General features: G+C 41.6%; 1 protein-coding gene and 1 long non-coding RNA gene across 3 annotated transcripts; both read right to left on the bottom strand.

The window, feature by feature from the left end:
• Positions 1–482: 482 nt before the first annotated feature.
• On the bottom strand, positions 483–5,862 carry LOC307034247 (uncharacterized protein). 2 transcript variants are annotated; one of them, XM_079673006.1, is made up of 2 exons: positions 5,215–5,862; positions 483–3,811 (listed from the first exon to the last, which is right to left on the bottom strand). In XM_079673006.1, exon 2 carries the CDS (start codon positions 3,766–3,768, stop codon positions 3,319–3,321), a length of 450 nt encoding a protein of 149 aa, XP_079529132.1. In that variant the 5' UTR covers positions 3,769–3,811; positions 5,215–5,862; the 3' UTR covers positions 483–3,318. The 2 variants fall into 2 exon arrangements, with proteins under 2 accessions (XP_079529132.1, XP_079529131.1); XM_079673005.1 differs by having other exon boundaries at positions 5,219–5,862.
• Positions 5,863–13,369: 7,507 nt separating this feature from the next.
• Positions 13,370–19,194, bottom strand: LOC307034487. The gene is made up of 4 exons (XR_013806934.1): positions 18,287–19,194; positions 17,539–17,604; positions 16,814–16,969; positions 13,370–16,317 (listed from the first exon to the last, which is right to left on the bottom strand). It is a non-coding gene; the product is annotated as an uncharacterized lncRNA (long non-coding RNA).
• Positions 19,195–21,134: the final 1,940 nt, after the last annotated feature.

The following is a 21,134-nucleotide window of genomic DNA, read 5'->3' as shown; positions in this document are numbered from 1 at the left end:
AACAGCTCGCTGCACCCGCACTGCGAGGGGGACCCAAGTTCCCGTCAGCAAAAACACGTGGGTTTGCTATCCTGGCTCCAAAATGGTGGAATGAGCTCCCCATTGAAATCAGGACAGCAGATAGCTTACACATCTTCCGACGCAAACTGAAAACTCATCTCTTTAGACTCCACTTCGAGCGATAGAATTACTAACAAAGCACTTATATACTAATAAAGGGCTGGCTTTCTAAATGCCAGTTGAGTAGCACTTGAAATGTTTGGCTCTATGAAACCTGATGTACTTATATGATTCTGTTTTCTTAAAGGTTGTATCTTCCTGGTCGAATGCACTTATTGTAAGTCGCTTTGGATAAAAGCGTCAGCTAAATGCAATGTAATGTAATGTAATGTAATGCAGCACACCGCCCGATGAAGTGCAGCTTCGCGCACGATACGCCTGTTGCTTGCAGGAGGATTGAGATCGGCGTCTGACCTCTTTAGCCTGTTGCTTGCAGCAGGATGGAGAACAGCGACAGCGTATCACATCTTTAGCCTCTTTAGCCTGTAGCTTGCAGCAGAATCGAATAGCTTCGCACACTTTAGCCTGTAGCTTGCAGCAGGATTGAGAACAGCGTCTCACCTCTTTAGCCTGTAGCTTGCAGCAGGATGGGGAATGGCTTCGCACATTTTAGCCTGTAGCTTGCAGCAGGATTGAGAACAGCGTCTGGCCTCTTTAGCCTGTAGCTTGCAGCAGGATGGGGAACAGCGTAGCACACTTTAGCCTGTAGCTCGCAGCTAGGGTGACCAGGTCCCAACAAACCAAATGTGGGACAAGGAGTATGTTTGTGTGGGACAATGTGGGACACCCTCTCAACAGCACCCCGGAAAAAAAATCTCTATTTCTATTCTGTTTCATTTGGTTTATTCAACAGCATCCAATAAACAATGACAGAAAGTGAAGTCAAAATGCAGTAACAATTTAGTATCTTGATAAAGAAAAGTAAACTAAGGCTAACGCAGGCATTATTCACTTCAAGTGTTTAGAAATGTATCTTCTTAATTCAACTAGTGTATTACCTGTAAAAGTAGGTACAACATAAATGTATAGATAAAATAAAAACATAAATACAAAGCAAAACTGGCCAGGAGGGAACAAAAACATAACAATACATACAATAAAATAGCTTTCAGTTTTGTCCATCACAGCAACAACAGATGGGCCCCCCCACAGTGTGTGGGCTATTTTGTCACCTAGAACCACTGGTGTCTTTAACTCTGTCAAACAACTCTCCACAGAGGCAGGGGCAAGCACATCTGTTATTATGGACGCTGATTTTGTACGACCACATTACATTTTCTTTACTATCTCAGAGTCTGGGAAAAATGGTCGGCGCTAGCTTGTTACCACAGTCATTTTACCTGTATGATTGGGAGTGTTGCACTGTATGGTAAACACTTGTTATTTCTTTTGCTGTTACCTTGTCTGAGTGGCCATCATTTTTTGGTTTGAGTAGGAATGTCTCCATAGAGTGGGATGTCTCTTTTTGAGCGACACGTTTTTTGTGAGAATCGCATTCTCTTTGTCTTTTGACGTCGTATTCACCGCCATGTAAAATTGAAAAATTACTCTTGCAAAGATTGCAAAAAAATCTGCACTGGCTTCACCCACGGGTAAGTGTCTTCCCAGTCTTTGTTGTATGTGCATCTTCTTTTGTTCTTAGCTGTAGTTTCAGTTTCCTCCATTTTCCATAACCTGCTGCGGCGCCTGCGTTATTGGGTGACTTTCGTTGTTGTTGTTTGGCGGGGCCGCGGCGGGGTGTGTGTGAGTGAGTTATTCTCATTGGTTAACACTTGACCAGCACCCGCCGCGTGTTACAGTTTGATTGACAGCAAACACACCCCCATCCCCGTGATGATAGCCTTCCCTGCTTTCTCAACAGCCAGATTGGATAAAGCTGATTTTAGATAAGCGTTTTAGCCAATCAAAATGAAATATGCGGGACATCGTCTCAATTTGCGGGAAAGCACCAAAAGTCGTGAAAATGCTGTGCAGTCCCACGCAAAGCGGGACATCTGGTCACCCTACTCGCAGCAGGATTGAGAACGGCGTCTCACCTCTCTAGCCTGTAGCTTGCAGCAGGATTGAATCCCTTGTTCGGATGGATTAGGTCACGTTTTCACTGTAACTACTCTGGTCTTGAAAGAACTTTACGCATCGAACTGATGTCCACAATCACGTTTATTCTCTTCTTTGCACAATCATGAAACACCGTGAAAACGTGTTTGCCTAGTAGACCAGCAGTAGAATTACGTTATCACATCGTTGAAACTTTTAGCGCCCTTTTACTCTCTCACAAACACAATATAAACATCTGGGGCAAGAAGTCACATGACTTCCGGAAACATTTAAAAAAAAAAATAAAAAAAAGTTCAAGCATACATTAAACACTCTTCAAAAAAGGACAAAACAATAATAAGGGACCTTTGAGCGTCAGCTACATGTATGTCTTCACTTCTCTCACTCACTATTTCCCTTTTTAAGGTAATTACAGTATACATAGCACTCTAAATCTATCAACCCATGTTATATATAATCCGTATTACATCACCGTGGCTCGTTGTGAGAGGAAAGTGTGTATTTTGCACTTTGTTGTATTGTTTGAAGGTTCTTGCTAATTCTGGCTAACTTTGTGGTCATTGAAGCTATCTGCTGTATACCTTGTGGTGCCGCTGAATCTGACCGTTTGTCATGTTGTTCGCAGCTAAGCTAGGCACTGTTACATGCACATGTCCATACAGATGTTGTTTTACCACTGTTAAAGAGCTAAAGATAAATAAGAATTTAGTCATAATTATTGGTCCTGAAATTTGAGTATTGTAGAGCCGATGAAAGGGAGTCAGAGGCGGTGTGTTCAGTATAGAATTTCATACTTTACTTTCCATTTAGTACAACAGACAGGATACATATCACATGCTTGCCTGTGGGTAGTAAGCGGTAGTCCTGTGCAGCTTAACCCCCAAACCACTCGCCACGGCGTTCCAGAGCTCGGACGTGAACTGTGAGCCCCTGTCCGAGGAAATGTCTGACGGGGTGCCAAAATGACACACCCACTTCGCAATGAAAGCCCGGGCAATGTGTGCGGCTGATGTTGACACGAGAGGAACCGCCTCCAGTCAACGGGTCGTCCTGTCCACCAAGGTGAGGAGGTAGGAGGAAAAGCCCTGAGAGGAGGGCAATGGACCAACCAGGTCGATGTTAACGTGGTCAAACCTCCTCTCAGGCACCAGGAAACGCTCCAAAGGGGACTTCGTGTAGGCGCACCAACAAGCCACGCACTCACCAGCCCAAGTCCTCACGTCCTTTTTCAGCCCATGCCAGACGAACTTTGCGGCCACCAAGCCCCCCCGAAGGCTTAATGCCGGGGTGTGACAGTCCGTGCACTGCCTTGAACACAGAGCGCCTCCAGCTGGCGGGAACGACTGGCCGCGACAGGCCCGTGGAGACGTCACACAGGAGGGTAACGCCTGCGTCACCGAACACCACGTCCTCCAAGCGCAGCCCTGCGCCCTCCACCTTCAGAGCCTGGACGCCGGGGTCTGTGACCTGGTCCGCCGCCGTGCGAGTATAGTCCAGGCCCAACTGGACAGCTCCGATGACGACTCTGGAGAGGCAATCTGCAACCAGGTTCGACTTGCCAGCCACTTGCTTAATGTCTGTGGTGAACTCCGAGATGTAGGAAAGCTGCCGCTGCTGACGTGCCGACCAAGGCTCCGCCACTTTAGACATGGCGAACGTTAGCGGCTTGTGGTCGACAAGGAGCTCCAACAAGCTGTTTAGGACAGAGAGTGAATACCAGTTAATACACATACTATACAGAGATGCTGTATGAGAAACCAATGTGAGTTTGGGAAATCGGTAATTAAAGTTTAAAAGTCTCAAAAATGCTACAACTACTGTCACAAACTGGATGAATGTGAAGTATTTTGTTAAAGGAGGATGAAAGCGTAATTAAGGAGCACTATTGGAGTTTGATGGTTATTGGACTTCGGATTAATTAATTTGGATGCCCGCTGTATGAAGAAATTAAAGGACGGCAAAAGTGGAAATAATTCACAAAGGGATTAAACTGTTTAAAACACATGCTCAAAGTACGCCGGATTTTGCCGATGTGTTTATGTGGATTCAAAAGTCGTAAATAATCTACAAAATGGAGGAGAACGATCTGATCGGAGCCACTGTGACAAATAATCCAACTGAAACCGGCATGGACAATGACTATGTTTTGAAAATGCGCTTATCCAGACAAGCCCGATTTGGAAACTTTACGGGCAGAAAAAACATTTCTATAGAAAGAATGATACATTTCTGTCTTTTTATGCCTTTATTAGCTACTAACTTGAATTTTTATTAAAATGAATTAATCAATTATTTTGTATATGTTATTGTAATGTAGAAACACGGCTTTAGTGACAATCATGTATTGCCTTACAATTATATGTAAAAAAAAAAAAGTAAAAACTAAATATGATATTTGGCCTCAAATTATCTGAGGCGCTGGCGCCCCCTCTGCGATCTTTGGATCCCCCCAACGGGGGGCGCGCCCCCCCAGGTTGGTGCTTACTTGAAATCTATTTGCAGCACTAAAAATGTAATGATATCCATTTTATTTCCTGTGGTTATTTCGTGTGCTTCAGTTTTTATTTAGATTTTCCGCCAAACTCAAAAGAGTAAAGCATGGCAGATCACATTCCTGTAAGTCTCCCTAATGAATTCATGCAAATATCTCATATATGGCCTTAAGCATATAGAGCATGTAAATTAAGACGTGATATACTGTTGTGAGTTTATGGGGAAAGGTATTCAGGTTCATTCGGATTAATGCTGGAACTGCTCCATGTTAAATACAGGTCAAAACAATTTCAGCTAGAGAGCACACAGATTAACTGCTGTTTTCAGCACTGGCGTGTGTATAGTGTTATGTAAGCATGAAAGCATGTATGATGCACACACACACATTAAGTACATGAAGTCCCAAAGAGACAACTGACCTCAAATAAAGACAACATTTGGTATGTGAAGAATGAAAGGAAATATATTCCTATAGGGTGTTTATTATGCCATCTGAGCCTGAAGCGCTTGTGCCAACTAATAATGGTAATATATTCCCTTTAGCTCAGATTTGACAGTGAATACAGAAAAAGGTTGGTCATTGTAATAAACAGTCATTCTCACCTACCCGTGGATAGTAACTGAGTACGTTTTGTAATACTCTTTGTACTTTCATGTTGGATGCATACTGCATTTTGTTGTTCTCTGTTCAATGATAATAAAACGGTGGCCCTGCAGTGGAAATCAAAACAACAAATCACAGAACACTACAACATTTCACAAAACACAACATCTCACAAAACACAACGGGATTCCACAAAACATTACAACGTTTTTTTTTTAAACTACAAGATTTCAAAAAACATTACAAGATTTCAAAAAACACGACGACATTTAAAAAACTACGGAAAGGGTATTCCTTTAGGGACAACACTTCTTGTTTGTGATTGGACAGAACCAGCCGGGAAAACACTGCTGTGATTGGTTGTTTGACGTTTAGTTTTTTTTTTTTTTAAAGGTTGTAGTGTTTTGTGATTTGTTGTTTTGATTTGCACTTCAGGGACATCTTACAATAAAGTTGATTCTAATCTAAAATGATCTCTCTATAAGTCTTTGTTTGTAACAGAGATGTGAATGCTTTGTTTGTTTTTTCAATAGCATGGAGGAAATGCCATTGTATACCACCTTGCAATAAAGTGCTTAAAAACAGTCCTGGGAAGTGTGCTCCATGTCTACCATCAGTGGCGTCGCCTGGCCTGGGCATTCGGGGCTTTAGCCTCCGCAAGATGAGGCCCCTCCTCAAGGTGAGGCCCCAGGCAGTCTGCATGATCGGTCTGTAGGGAGGGACGGCCCTGCATTAACCGTGCTTTACGTGAACCTCATCATGACACAAGAGAGGAGGGCAGGAATGTAATTTCCCGTGTTCAGTGAATGCAACAGAGGCAACACACAAGACCAATCAGAGAGTTGCATGGTAATAAACGTGTGCTTGTGTCATTCAAGGTCGGCTCTGTGGCCGTTTCTCAATGTCAAGTATACCTGCTGCAGAGCCACTATTTCAAGTATGCTACGTCATCGAGTGGCGCCGAATGCTGGGCATTCAACATGCATTTAAACAGTCCTTCGGTGCCACTCGATGACGTAGTATACTTGAAATAGTGGCTCTTCAGCAGGTTTACACTTTACCCCTGCCTATATGCCGTGAGCTGATTATCGAGCCTTCATTGTAACAGTTGCGGGTGTACTGTGTATGTGCGTGTGGGGAGTGTTGCAGTAGAAAATTCCACTGTAGCGCCGCGGCCGCCGCCACTGTGGGCTAAGCCCCGAATGTTTCCAGGTCCAGGCAACGCACCTGTCTACCATACAACAAAGCTGCAGCCTTGAACCCAATATACCACGATAGGAACAGGAACAACAGGAGAGTAGGAGAGAGATGAAACGTTGGTTGGCTATTAATCGTGAGCATTATTACTATACATGGCATTGCAATTATGAGAATGCCTTTGACAACTCTGCCAGCATGATGAACTTCCCTAACAACAGCTTTATTCATTTGCATAGGCAGTAAGTAGCAGCAAAGGTAATTGGCGGAGGGGGAGTTTACATTGTCCGAAATAACAAATGACAGCAAATATGTATGAGAGGTCCAGGAAAGCGCACTTACAGTGGGGCAAAAAAGTATTTAGTCAGCCACCAATTGTGCAAGTTCTCCCACTTAAAAAGATGAGAGAGGCCTGTAATTTTCATCCTAGGTATACCTCAACTATGAGAGACAAAATGAGAAAAAAATCCAGCAAATCACATTGTCTGATTTTTAAAGAATTTATTTGCAAATTATGGTGGAAAATAAGTATTTGGTCAATAACAAAAGTTCATCTCAATACTTTGTTATATACCCTTTGTTGGCAATGACAGAGATCAAACGTTTTCTGTAAGTCTTCACAAGGTTTTCACAGACTGTTGCTGGTATTTTGGCCCATTCCTCCATGCAGATCTCCTCTAGAGCAGTGATGTTTTGGGGCTGTCGCTGGGCAACACGGACTTTCAACTCCCCCCAAAGATTTTCTATGGGGTTGAGATCTGGAGACTGGCTAGGCCACTCCAGGACCTTGAAATGCTTCTTACAAAGCCACTCCTTCGTTGCCCGGGCGGTGTGTTTGGGATCATTGTCATTCTGAAAGACCCAACCACGTTTCATCTTCAATGCCCTTGCTGATGGAAGGAGGTTGTCACTCAAAATCTCACGATACATGGCCCCATTCATTCTTTCCTTTACACGGATCAGTCGTCCTGGTCCCTTTGCAGAAAAACAGCCCCAAAGCATGATGTTTCCACCCCCATGTTTCACAGTAGGTATGGTGTTCTTTGGATGCAACTCAGCATTCTTTCTCCTCCAAACACGTCTTGTTGAGTTTTTACCAAAAAGTTCTATTTTGGTTTCATTTGACCATATGACATTCTCCCAATCCTCTTCTGGATCATCTAAATGCTCTCTAGCAAACTTCAGACGGGCCTGGACATGTACTGGCTTAAGCAGGGGGACACGTCTGGCACTGCAGGATTTGAGTCCCTGGCGGTGTAGTGTGTTACTGATGGTAGCCTTTGTTACTTTGGTCCCAGCTCCCTGCAGGTCATTGACTAGGTCCCCCCGTGTGGTTCTGGGATTTTTGCTCACCGTTCTTGTGATCATTTTGACCCCACGGGGTGAGATCTTGCGTGGAGCCCCAGATCGAGGGAGATTATCAGTGGTCTTGTATGTCTTCCATTTTCTAATAATTGCTCCCACAGTTGATGTATTCACACCAAGCTGCTTACCTATTGCAGATTCAGTCTTCCCAGCCTGGTGCAGGTCTACAATTTTGTTTCTGGTGTCCTTTGACAGCGCTTTGGTCTTGGCCATAGTGGAGTTTGGAGTGTGACTGTTTGAGGTTGTGGACAGGTGTCTTTTATACTGATAACAAGTTCAAACGGGTGCCATTAATACAGTTAACAAGTGGAGGACAGAGGAGGCTCTTAAAGAAGAAGTTACAGGTCTGAGAGAGCCAGAAATCTTGTTTGTTTGTTATTGACCAAATACTTATTTTCCACCATAATTTGCAAATAAATTCTTTAAAAATCAGACAATGTGATGATACAGGCCTCTCTCATCTTTTTAAGTGGGAGAACTTGCACAATTGGTGGCTGACTAAATACTTTTTTGCCCCACTGTATATGCCTTAATAAAAACATGGCATAAAGAGTAATATATTCTGTATATTTCACTTTTTCTGGTGACATTCAATGTACAGATTAGAACTTTTGGCATTTGTTGGCATATAGTCAATGTCCACCTCTGTTTTAAACGAAACAACAAACTGTTAAATAACACACAGCCAAAGAGCCAAATCTGAATTGTTGATGTAACTACTACAATCATTTATCTTTTGATATGATTTAATCTTGTAAGACCCACTGTGATGCACAAGTTTGATTAAAAAACTATTTAATTACATATCTTTGATTGAAATCACATTTACAAGGGGCGCTCGTTTTACTTAAAGTGGCAAACCTGAGGGCCTGTCTGCCACAACGCCTGCCTGTAGGTTTTAAATACTTTTGCTTTCCTCGGTCAGTCATTCTTCATAAAGGCCAGGCTATTCCGCAGCAGAGGTTTCTTTTAAAAGCTGCCTTAAATGATCCTTTCACTATAGAATCTATACCCTCTTCTGCCCCTAGTTCACAGTAGCTCATTCTTTTTGTTTTGTGTATCGAGAACATGGTCACTGTTTGAGATCCTTCATTGAGTAAAAATGCTCATCTTGATACCACCGACACACCTTCAGCCACTCAGAGCCAGAAAGAGAAATTCGACCCATGCACTCATTGATTTCTTTCCCATTTCAACTCACAGTTGTCCAAAACGTTTTAAGCTGGTAAAAAAAATCCTTTCAGAGTGGATATGCATTGTTGCAAGTTGTGATAAAGAAGTTGTGACGAAGTTAACTTCGTCACTATGGACTGACGGCTTCGGGCCTTGTATATTGAACATGTCTTTTATTTTGAAAAGTGTTCCCCCTCCCGTTCTTTCTGTTGCTCCTGATTATGTTCACCTGGTGCCCTGTGTTGTCTCCTCCCCCCCCACCTGTGTCTAATTGCTCCCCCCTCACTTGTGTCCTGTTGGTTTGATTAGTGTGAGTGTGTATTTAGGCTCTGTGGCCCTGTCTGTTAGGAGGCTGGTAGGTTGGGGCTGTGTGTGAGATCCTGGTGGTGGCTGGTGACTGTGCGCACAGGAGCAGCAGATTGAGGCTGTGTCATATCATATGTGTATGATTTAATAAATGCCCACACCGGGTTGTATTTTTGGACGTTCTGCCTCTGCCTCCTTGCTTGGTCGGGCCGCTCAATTGTCAGCTTCACAAAAGTCAACAAAAGTTGCTTATGTGAATGTTTCTGAGTAAAACACTGCTAAGTTATTTCCTATGCTCCCAAAAGTACATAAGAAACTTCCCTCTGCAACTGCTGTTTGGGGATTTTATGTTGTATATTCCTGTGTTTGTATGCATTGCTTTAATAAAACTTAAATTTAGAACACAGTGCTCACTGTTTTACTTCCTTTCCCTTTTTGGCAATTATAAAGCATAAATAAAGCAGTGCAAATAATATTAAATAGAACTTTTGGAAGAGAAAACTATTGAGAATGTTGCCCAATCACATTTCAAAATAATTGGCCTGCAGTGTAAAACCCTTGCTGTGTCTTCTCACTTCATCAAATCAATGGTCTACTATTTATTTGTAGCCAAATATGACTGTGACTAAACCTTCTCAAATAATTGGCATCAACAACCAATACTACATAAAAATCGCGGAAGAATGATTGCCCGTTGTTTACTTGTATTTGGGGAAAAAAATACATCGAAGACAATTTTTTCATTTACAGTTTAATTTCACATTATGTTATCTAGTTTTCCTTCAGCATCTTGATATGTTACTACATCCAAATGACGTAACGTTATTAAAGAAACACCTGCTACCATGGCTGAGAATAGATCAATCAATCATCCAAGTTGCCTGCAGTGCTTCGCACTGGTATAGCCATAAAGAAAAAAATCTCCTCTCATTTTTCCCACAAATCACATCGCCTTCCCTCTTCCATTTTCTCCACTGACAACAGCAATGTAAATAGTTACCCATACTGAGAATGAAAAACAAAAAAACAGAAAAAAATAAACGATAAAGAAAAAATCTCCTCCTACACAAACATCTCATAAACCACTACCCTGTCAAAAATGAGCCGCATTCCCAATTGCAGTTTTTCGATCTGTGTGTCAGTGTATCGCTGAAAGTAGTAATTAGGTTGTCAGGGAGAGAGCATGCGAGAGAAACATAATAAGCACACACACACACACACACACACACACACACACACACACACACACACACACACACACACACACACACACACACACACACACACACACACACACACACACACACACACACACACACACACACACACACACACACACACACACAGCCTGCATGGAGGGGACAGTTGGGGGACAGAAGAGCCATTATGTGAAAGCTGATGGTAGGGAGAACTTTGTGCTATATGTCTTTACTCTACCTAATATTGACTATATACACACGCCACTGATAATTCAATGATCCACCCTTTCTAAATGATTCTGTTTGGATACATATTCATATGAAAGACCTCCCCTAATGAAGTGCAGGGTAGAGGTGCCAGAGCAGGGAATAAAGTTTAGGTGTGCGTCCTTTTTGGAATGGACCACTGCCAGAGGAAAGATGCTGTCACTGAATTTATACAACTACCATAAAGAAAATGGTAATGGGCATCCAGGAGGTCAAGTACAATACTCAGACTTTTCTGATTCGTGGGTCACAACGTTTCTGGCCCCTTTCCCAACTGTTTGTTTTTAGCATAGCTAGTCAGAACCATATACAGTCTATGGTCAGAACTAGCTAGGTGGTAGTGCTTCCCTTTGTCATTAGACATGCAGGAGGGCCTAGATTTTCGAGATTGGTTAAAACAAAGGGTCAGGAAGCAGGCAACACTAAAAATGTGTTGGGTAATAGCATATCTGGGAGGAAAAAAACGAAAGAAAGAGTGATAAAGTGTAAGGAACAGTGACAATAGCCGCTAGAGAACTAGCGCAGACAGAAATCTTACTCTCATTTGGCAGGAGCCATAGCTATCCCTGACAAGTAGGAATGAAATGCAACAGTTAAGGGAGTTGAAGCTCCGTTTTCTCACCATCAGTCTCGATCACCCATGGCTCCTCTTAGACCCCGACTATTAGCCACACGCAGAGTGGCTAACTAGCATCCCACAGTTCTGCTTCCTATGTGACAGTATTCTTAACAGCTTCAGAGCATGGCTGGGCAGAGAGTAACAAGGGTCTCCAATGCAACAAGTGAAAGTGGAAGCAGACACATTTCAATCGAGGAAATGGTGATATGGATGTGATGGGATGATGAGGTGCAGGTTTACAGGAGGCTACGTGGTTGCAGGGCTAATGGGGAACAGGTCCAACTTATCTGGACAAACAACCAACAGGGAGTCAAAACAGACATGGGTGAGAGCCATAGACTGTATATATAAAGGTGAGAACACTTTTTAAAATAAAACAGGAAACAGATAAACTGGAGTACAGTCAGTAGGCTGGTTTGAGACGCGTTGCGGCTCGCCTCAAAAGTAGACGAGAATAGCCGATCGCAGCAGGGGGAGGTCTCAAAAAGCTCGCCTGAAGTCGGACAGCTCCGAGTCGGCTTCTTCTTCTTCTACTTCTTTGCCTTCTTCTTATTCTTCTCTCGGTTTTTTGGCAGATTGCAAACAACTTTAAGGTGCATACCGCCACCTCCGGAGTCGGCTTGACTCGGTTTGCATTTATAAAGAATGCACACATGTGTTTAATCGTTAATGTCAGATATGTACTACGTAAATACATTTGTTCCTGCTCAAGATTAGATTCAACTTTATTGTTATTGGGGGGGGGGGGGGGGGGGGGGGGGGGGGGGCGCGTGAAGCTTGGGAAGAAGATGTAAACAAACATTGTTTGCTCGTAAAATCAATACAATTGACACATTTTTAACACAACCGGCAGTTAAAAGAAAAGTGGACGAGCCCACGACAAGTCTTTCAGCTATAATGCCAAAATCAGCAAAGTATGATGAGGCATAATTATATCTCCCTTGACATCTAACGTGTACGGTGGGGAGATCTCTCTTTCTCGTCTGTGTTGGGGGCGGGGCATCTCGCTCACTGTCTCGCTTGCAGCACCGTGAACACAGATATCCGCCGGTGGAGAACATAGCGGTCATAAGTGACAATCTAATCTACAGAGCTCGATGTGGTCAATGCTCGTTTGCCATAAGTATCTGTAAAGTAAGTAAATGTATTAAATACATGTATTGCAGTAAAAGTACATGATTTACCTCTGAACTATAGAGGAGCAGAATTACAAAGAAGCAAAAGTGGAAATACTTAAGTACCTCAAACAGGGGCTAAGTTGGGATTTGATATGTGGGGGGGCTCTGTGTGGAGGTGCAAGAGGAGGGCGGAGGTCGAGGATCTCATTATTTGACCTTAAGGGATATATACTGTGGCCCTAAAGCAACTGCTCCATTATCTGTATCAAATGCACACATTGATACCACCAAATGTCACAATAAAAATAGAAAGTACTACAAATAAACTGGAATTCATTTACATCTTAAATTATTAATATATATACACACAAAAAAAGGTTTACAAATATCCAACCTTCAAATTGCTTTTTTAAATCAACACTGCTCTGCCCACTTGCTAAAGAACATTTTTGTGGAAATCTTAATTCATTTGTAGGGCTGTGTGAGTATAGAGTAAATCTCACTGTAAACTATTTAATCATCACCAAATTCTGGGTTATTATGACCGATCATAACTCAGCTTTATGCAGACATACACTCTTAAAACTACTGGGTTAAAAAATAACCCAATCATAACCCAGCTGCTGAGTCACTATAGGACAGAACACACGCTGGGTTGTCTTAACCCATGTGCTGGGTTGTTTATTTGACCCAAGCAAGTGATTGAAATTAACTACACCACTGGGTTAAATATAAACCATACATTGGGTTGTGTATTTGACCCAAGCTAGTGATGGAATTGAACTATATCACTGGGTTAAATATAAACGATACATTGGGTTTTTTATTTGACCCAAGCTAGTGATTGAAATTAACTATATTGTTGGGCTAAATAGAATATAATAATAATAATAATAATAATAATAATAATAATGTATAATAGTGTAATGAATTATCTCCAAACACACTGTATATATTTATATATAAAAAATGCATTTATTGATAATTTGAACAGCTTGGGCAAATCACCAACATTCCATTTCCACTATAAAAGAACAATGCATTTTAGCACAATACAAATAAAAACTACATCCGTTTGAATTCCAATCCTTCGAATGGACAAGCTGCTGCCTCCAATTTGGTGTGCATACCGATTCTGATTCATACATACTGTAGCCCAGGCCTATTCAACTTGCGGCCCGCGGGCCAGATGCGGCCCAGAACCAACTCCCGAGTGGCCCAGCCTCCCGTAGCCAAATTCCTACAATAGTACAGAGCATGAACGCAACACTCCGCGTTGCATAGAAACCACCAAACCACAACGCAGCACGTTTTTTGAAAGTGCATCTCGTGGTGCTAGTAACGGTGGTCCTATGATAGCAACTCTAAAACATATCTCTCTCAACTCTGAAGCGTAAACAGAGACAAAACGGTCATTGATCTTGTGGAGCAGATCCAAGTCAAGCTGGACCTTTTCGCGACCGACTTGAGGACGGGTCGGATGCTGCATTTTCCGACGCTCCCCAAACACATCACATCTCCGGCACAAATCACGGATGTGATTACAGATTTCATTGCGAGGTTGAAAGAGAACTTTGCCGGTCGATTGGATGGACTTGCTCTGCCCACAGAGGTGATGGGCTTTGCCAGAGACCCCTTCACTGTTGCAATAGAGGGGGACGTATCAACCCGAGCAAAGGAAGTGGTCCCCTGCATCGACAAGGGGAAATATACACTGGAACTTATTGACATGCAGCGCACTAACGGGCCAGCGAAGTTTTGGAGTGATGTCAAAAAACAGCAGTTCCCTAAAGTTCAGAAAGTAGCGATCTGTGTGCTCAGTATGTTTGGATCAACATACACATGTGAATCAAGCTTTTCACACATGAACTCAATCAAAAGTAGCACTCGCTGCTCCCTGACTGACAGCACTCTTCACCAATGTCTTAGGATTGCATTGACATCTTATGAGCCAAAAATCACTGCTCTTGTTCAAAACAAAAAATGTCCCTTCTCCCATTTAGAAAGTCAGCGATGACAAATCACAAATGAGGTAATAGTAAGCACCTAGTTTACTATAGTAGACGTGTAGTGTAGTATTCATTCATAATATGTTAGTTACCCGTATCCCTTGTTATGGGTTTGTGCACTGAAGGGTAACTTGACAGTTCTTTCTGTATTCATTTAAGTGCACTTTGTAATGTGTCTGGGTCAAATGTGACCAAAACGTATGATTTTTTTGTTATTACTTGAAAAGTGAAAAAAGAGTATTGCTACAGTACTACCTCTTTGTGTTGCATTGGAGCTCTTTAGCTGTTTTTTTTGTATGTCAGGAAATGTATTAAGACTGCTATTATTGTATTCAGTAAATGCACTTTGGGATGTGCCTGGTTCAAAAAACATAACCTGAATATTTGACTTCTAAAGCAAACAAATGTAATGCTACAACTGTGCACTTTTTTTTTTGATTCTGTTAAATTAATGCTAATTTGTTGTGTTTTTATGCACTTTTTGACATACCTTTGTTAGATGAACAATGAATAAAAATTGCATGTTTTTCATCGCCGTAATATGTGTTGGTTTAAAATGTGTCACTACCCGCTTTTTACAGGCCGCTGAATGTCTGGCCCAGCTGCATTTTGTAGTTATAAAATCTGGCCCAACTGAATGTGTAGTTCAATAGCCCTGCTGTAGCCTATATGTCACAGTGAATGTGAGAAATCAGACTAGGCAGAGGTGGAGGCCATGACAGCTAAGTGCAGTGGAAACAGACTTAGCGAATAAATCCTGACGTAACATGAAGCATGTGACTTAAACAGCTGAGGAGGATGTAACCTTCCTCACATTAATACATGAAACATGTCTTCCAAGTCCATCAACATTTCCACATTCTTCTTCCAACCTTTGAGGTTTGACTGGTGTTTTTTTTTAAAAATGGCATCGGTTCACAAGAGCGGCTGAAGAAATCCTACAGTCCAGCATGTATCTTGTTCTTCAGTCCAAGGACTTTGGGGGAAAGCCTTTCACCATCCATTTGCAAGAGCACTTTCTGAATGAATTCATAGTAGTACCTTAGCTCTTTGGGGTAAGCCATGTTCAGTGTATAGATGACTCCCAGCATGATGGCACAAGCTCGGGCTACAGATCCAATGTTGTTCAGAATGACTAGTCCTTCAACAAAAATCCCAACGTCGTCATAATGTCCAGGTTCTCCACCCTCCTTGTTGATGACATATATGCCCATGGTAGATTTCTGCAGGTCTCTGGTGACGTCATCTCCTTCGATGTCCGGTATATTTAAAGAAAAAACATGCATTTATTCAATATATGTAATTTTAATGACAAACTTTATCGTATACATTTTTTGTAATATTGCTCACATACCTATTAATCCCTTAAAACAAAGCTGGTCATATCGTATATATTTCTGAATCAAACTAAATATGTGTGAGGTGTTTTTAAAGATTTACGTAGGAACCAATAAGCTTGGTGCTGAGTGTCAGAAGTCAGAGAGGATTGACAAAGACATTATTGATTATGGTCTTTCCATTGGACAATGAGAAAAATAATGAATAAAGCCAACCTCATCGTATAAAGAACCAAGCTGATGGTTTGAAATGCTTTAGTCTGTTGATGAATATCAACATTCATACATATATTCATATAAATATTCTCAACCTTCATGCTCCTTATAAGGTAAAACATAATTATCTAAAATTGATGCCTGACACTAGGATCTTAAAACAATACATGTGACTGGCAAATGCAATTACAGTGACTTATCATATACTCCCGAATGAGATGTCCATCGTCCTCACCAAGGTGGATGCAAAGTGCCTTGAGGATTGCTTCCCTTTTAAGGTTAACATCACTTGTTGCCTGTGTAAAAAAATTACAATTATTAAAATATTTCTAAATACATCAATAATAACAAAATTGTCTATAAATTGTAGAATATTTACAACCTGTAGTAACCTAAATACACAAATTCTACTCATCCAGGGACTTTTCACCAAGAGCAAAGCTCTGTTCTTCACAGTTCACACCTGGAATCTGCCTAGTACAACCACAGTCTGATCTGTTGGCCACTGAGGATTAAGTGGCTTGCTCAAGGCAGGTTCTGCTTTTTCACTTCCCCCCCCCGGGGATTGCATTTGCACCTTTCCAGTCACAAGCCTGCTTCTCTACCCAGTATGCCACTATTGCCTTATTAAGATCAGGTTTCCTTAGAAATGTGTCTTGCATTCTTGCACCTGGCAAGTAATCCAGGCTGTTGTGAGGCAAATGGGGCTCTATACGGTACTGGACAGTTACATTTCATAAAATTGCTCCACAGAGTATAGGACAATTTGTATAAAACAGTGTATACACACACCTTTTGCAAGATCGCCAGATGTTTGGCTAGTTTCTGGCCAACAACTCCTCCCTTCTTCTGGAAGACAGATGTCAGCTGAGGTAGATGGCTGTCCGACTGCGCCATGAAGGCTGTTTCAAGTGGGATAGTTGTTATGCACTGGAATTCAGCATGTATCTGTTATGCAAAAACAAAACAACAGAAGACAAAAGAGCACATTCAGCCATTGGTGTAATGATATTTTGTATCTACTATATAATTAAAGGATAGATTCTAATTTTGACCTCCTCATTAACCAAGTCCTTGATAAGATGTGTATTGGTGTACAGTGTGTTCTAACAAGTATTTCTATTAATCTAAGGTAATTGCAAGGAATCAGAACTAGACCTGTAAGCTGTATGGTTGTTTAAACCTTTCTAATACTTTTTTTAATTGACAATGGGTAAAATGTTGAGGTATAAAGTGAAAACCCCAATTACAGCAGCAGCTTTTTTCTTCAGACAATCAAACAGACAGTCAGAGAATAGCTGGTGAAGAAAGCGGAACATTGAGCAGCTAAAGAGCCAAATACTTTACTAAGGAGCTGGTGGAGAGCGTAAACAGAGCTAAAAGCTAGTGAATATTGGACTTATCAGATGGACAGAAACACCATTTCAAATGTATGATCATGTTGCTCTGAATCAGCTCGATGTGTACAGTAAATAGGCATTTCACCATACATTCACCTTGTGAAATATATAACTTACCTCATCAATATGGAGTATTGTGAGTAAGGTTCTGTTCCACATCACACCAACATCAGATAGCAAAACCTGCAATAAAAATAAAGATGAGCAGAAATGAAAACTAATCATAATGGTAAATGAAAAAAGGTAATTGATTGCCAATGATTACTAACTTGTGTTAGGCCAATGACTCAAAATCCTACAAACTCCTTTGTGACAAACAATGTAAAGTTTTTTTTAAATAGAGCCTAAATATGACTGGATGTGGTGCACTTTTGCTAAATGTTTAGACAAATTGCTTGTGTGCCCTAACATGCTGTTATTGCACTTGATGGAACCTTTTAAAAAGGGAGAAGCTTTTCTAAATTCTTTCATTGTAGATGTATAATGATATTAAATGATTATATTCTATAGCAAAAAGCAATAAATGGTTTTTCACTTTTGGCAAAGAGCATTGTCCACCTCAAGACGGGTAACGTTTAACCACACCTCGGAGCGCTTAGTTCTCTCTCCACTGTGTGTGTGTGTGTGTGTGTGTGTGTGTGGGGGGGGGGGGGTGTGTGTGTGTGTGTGTGTGTGTGTGTGTGTGTGTGTGTGTGTGTGTGTGTGTGTGTGTGTGTGTGTGTGTAGCAGCCGCGTGTGTATAAACTGCCCCGCCCCCTCGCACACAGACGGGGTAGAGATCTCCCTTACCAACGTGATTTCACATGTTTAGTTGTGTCCTAATAATATTACCAAAATGATAAGAAAAAGTTAAAAAGAAACATACTTATAGCCGGTCAGGAACACAGTAGGAATGGCCAGTATATAAGCCAGGGCAGCGGGGAAGGTGAAGCTACAAAAAAAAGCATAGTAACAGGCAGTTAAAATTCAACTTGTATTAGCCACAAACTAATAAGAAAGTCTAACAAGACAAAGATTTAATTTATCACGTATTTAATTTGAAAGCAGTATCAAGTTATCTTATAATGTTAATGTTGCATGTAACACTTCAATTAAGTTACTTAAACATGACTACACAACTAAGCTAGGTTAACAGTAGGCTAACATTTAGCTAGCTGCTGTAGGCCTATGTTAACGGTTGCTAATGTTAATCTATCAAAACACACAGTCGATAGCGTTAATGTTAGCTATAAAGCTACCTGTTTAAGTATAATATAATACACCCAAGGCTATAAATGAGCTACTTACTTAAAACGGAGAGCCATGGAGAACGTTCATCTCACGACAGCGGAGCTACGCAGGCAGTCCGGTCCTTCCTATTCCGAATGGAAAATGGAGGGAAAAGTGGCGGGCTGCTTGTGTATGCACATGTGCAGACAGGACAGTATATGTGGTAATTAAATTGTACATATTTTTTTCTAATTAGGCTACTTTTAAATGAATGAAATGAGCTAATTTTAAACAGTGACAATATATGTTAAGATTAATTAAAAAAGATAAGAAGGATGCAATAACACATTCAAATATATTAAAACATGTAACATCTAAAAGGGGTCATAATCACTTTTTTCAGTGTGTTTTGATGTGAGAAATTACAAAAAAGATGGTTCCAGAATGATTCAGAAGTGGGAAAATGAATAAAGCAACCTCTGGGTTAAAAGTAACCCAGGCAGGTGTTCAACTGCAATTGAAGCCCTAATAACCCCTTTGACCCAGCATGAACAACCCACCAGTGTGTTTAGAGTACCCAAATAACCCATAATTATGACCCAGCCAAATCAACCCAGCCATGTGTTTATAGAAATAACCCAGCATTTTTTAGAGTGTACATTTAGCATGGTGTACAGGGCCAGTTTTTGGCATAGGCGGTCGCCTAGGGTGCCAGATCTGGGGGGGGGGGGGGGGGGCGCTGCGCTGGCAGCTCTGGGAGGGAAAACATTTGTTTTGACTGCTTGCGCTCATCCTAATTTTCGGCCTTGATGTAACAACATTCATAATTAAGTAAACTCTTTCACCCCGGTTACACTTTTCATTTGCCCTGTATGATGGGCGCTGTAAGTGATGAAAGTGGGGGGTGTTGGTGTAATAGATATAAGTCATGGTTGATGACCTTCCGGGTCTGTCCAGCAGAGGGCGCGTGTTGCTTGCCGCGGGTGCATAATACATAAGACTTGAAGCAAGCTAACATCGTCTCTGTTTCCTTTGTCTTATATTTTCCCCATATTAGGTGAGTTCATCCGTGAGAAACGTTATATATGTAGACTGACTGTGTATAATATTAATGTGAATAGTGATAGTTGTTAGAGGTATTTTTGGAGGGTTTCTCTAGGTTCTGTAATTGTTGTAGCTGTGTATGCTAGCTTTGCGAGCGCCGTTAGCTATGCTAGCGCAGCTAGCTATGATAGTGTAGTTTAGCTCCAAGAAGGGGAGTTTGGGTGTTAATTTGGATATGTATGTTTGTACTGTGCATTTAAAAAGTGACATCTTGTGTGTTAAATTGGATGTATGTTTGCAGTACGCGCATTGTTAGTGGTTGTTTTATATCAAGAATCCATGTTCTGTATTATACAGCGTGCTATGTGTACCATGTTGTTGGCGGGCATAATACATAAGACTTGAAGCAAGCTAACATCGTCTGTTTCCTTTGTCTTATATTTTCCCCATATTAGGGGCATAACATTTGGAGGCGCTGCTGGGAGATTTGATTTGAGGACCATCCCTGAGTTGTTAGTGGAATCCTCTGATCAATTATCCCCTTAAACAACCCAGTCATCGGAGAAAGGAGCTTGGAAAGGCAGTCGAGGTCGTTTTCAGACAACGTTGGTAACCTGCATCCTGAAGTGTGAAAAGTCACCACTAGGGAGCAGCAAAACAACCTAATTAAGTAAGATAAACCCTCATTTGCTATTTCTGCCCACTTCTCTGATACAATGGAGGCTGAATTGGAGAAGCTGCAGCTGGACATTACAGGTGCATTGTATACACTGACTGTAGAACAACTGATTAAAGTGTGCAATGAACTGGAGATTTCAGGACCGGATAATGTGCATGTGACTGGTAAATCTCGCAGTCAATTAATTTCTCATGTCACAGAGCATAATGAACGTGAAGAAATGGCCGAGCTAGAGGATGAAGGCATGTCCGAACTTCTTAATGTGCAGGATATCATAGACAAAGCCAAAATTACAACAAATGTACATGACAGTGTCAAAAGGGAAGATCTCCAGAAGGAGGTAGAGGCACTAAGGTTGTCATTACAAGAAAAAGAAAATGCAATGCATGACCTAATGAACACAAGCATGAACCACCCTGCCGGGTTCAGCCCCCCAGAAAGAAATCTGGCCCAAGTACTCCCCAGTAGTTCTATGTGGCGCAAAGATCTTAAGATCGCAGGCCAAATAGGCGAGCCAGGACAAAAAGATAGGCTCACATTTTCTAGTCTGGCCAGACAAATTGAAAATGGCTTTAGTAAGGGCTACCCAGAGTCAGAGATCATTGATGCTGTAATCCGTGCCATCACACCAGGCCTGCAGTTACGGAGTTACCTTGAAGGGAAGGAAAACCTTACACTGCCTGCCCTTCGCCGAATTCTCAGGTCTCATTACCAGGAGAAAGGTGCCACAGAGTTATACAAACAACTCACCTCTGAGGTTCAGAGTAGTAAAGAAACGCCT

This window comes from Notothenia rossii (genome assembly GCF_949606895.1).
Source record: "Notothenia rossii genome assembly, chromosome: 3".
Lineage (NCBI taxonomy): Eukaryota > Metazoa > Chordata > Actinopteri > Perciformes > Nototheniidae > Notothenia > Notothenia rossii.
This window is presented reverse-complemented; position numbering and strand designations above follow the sequence as displayed.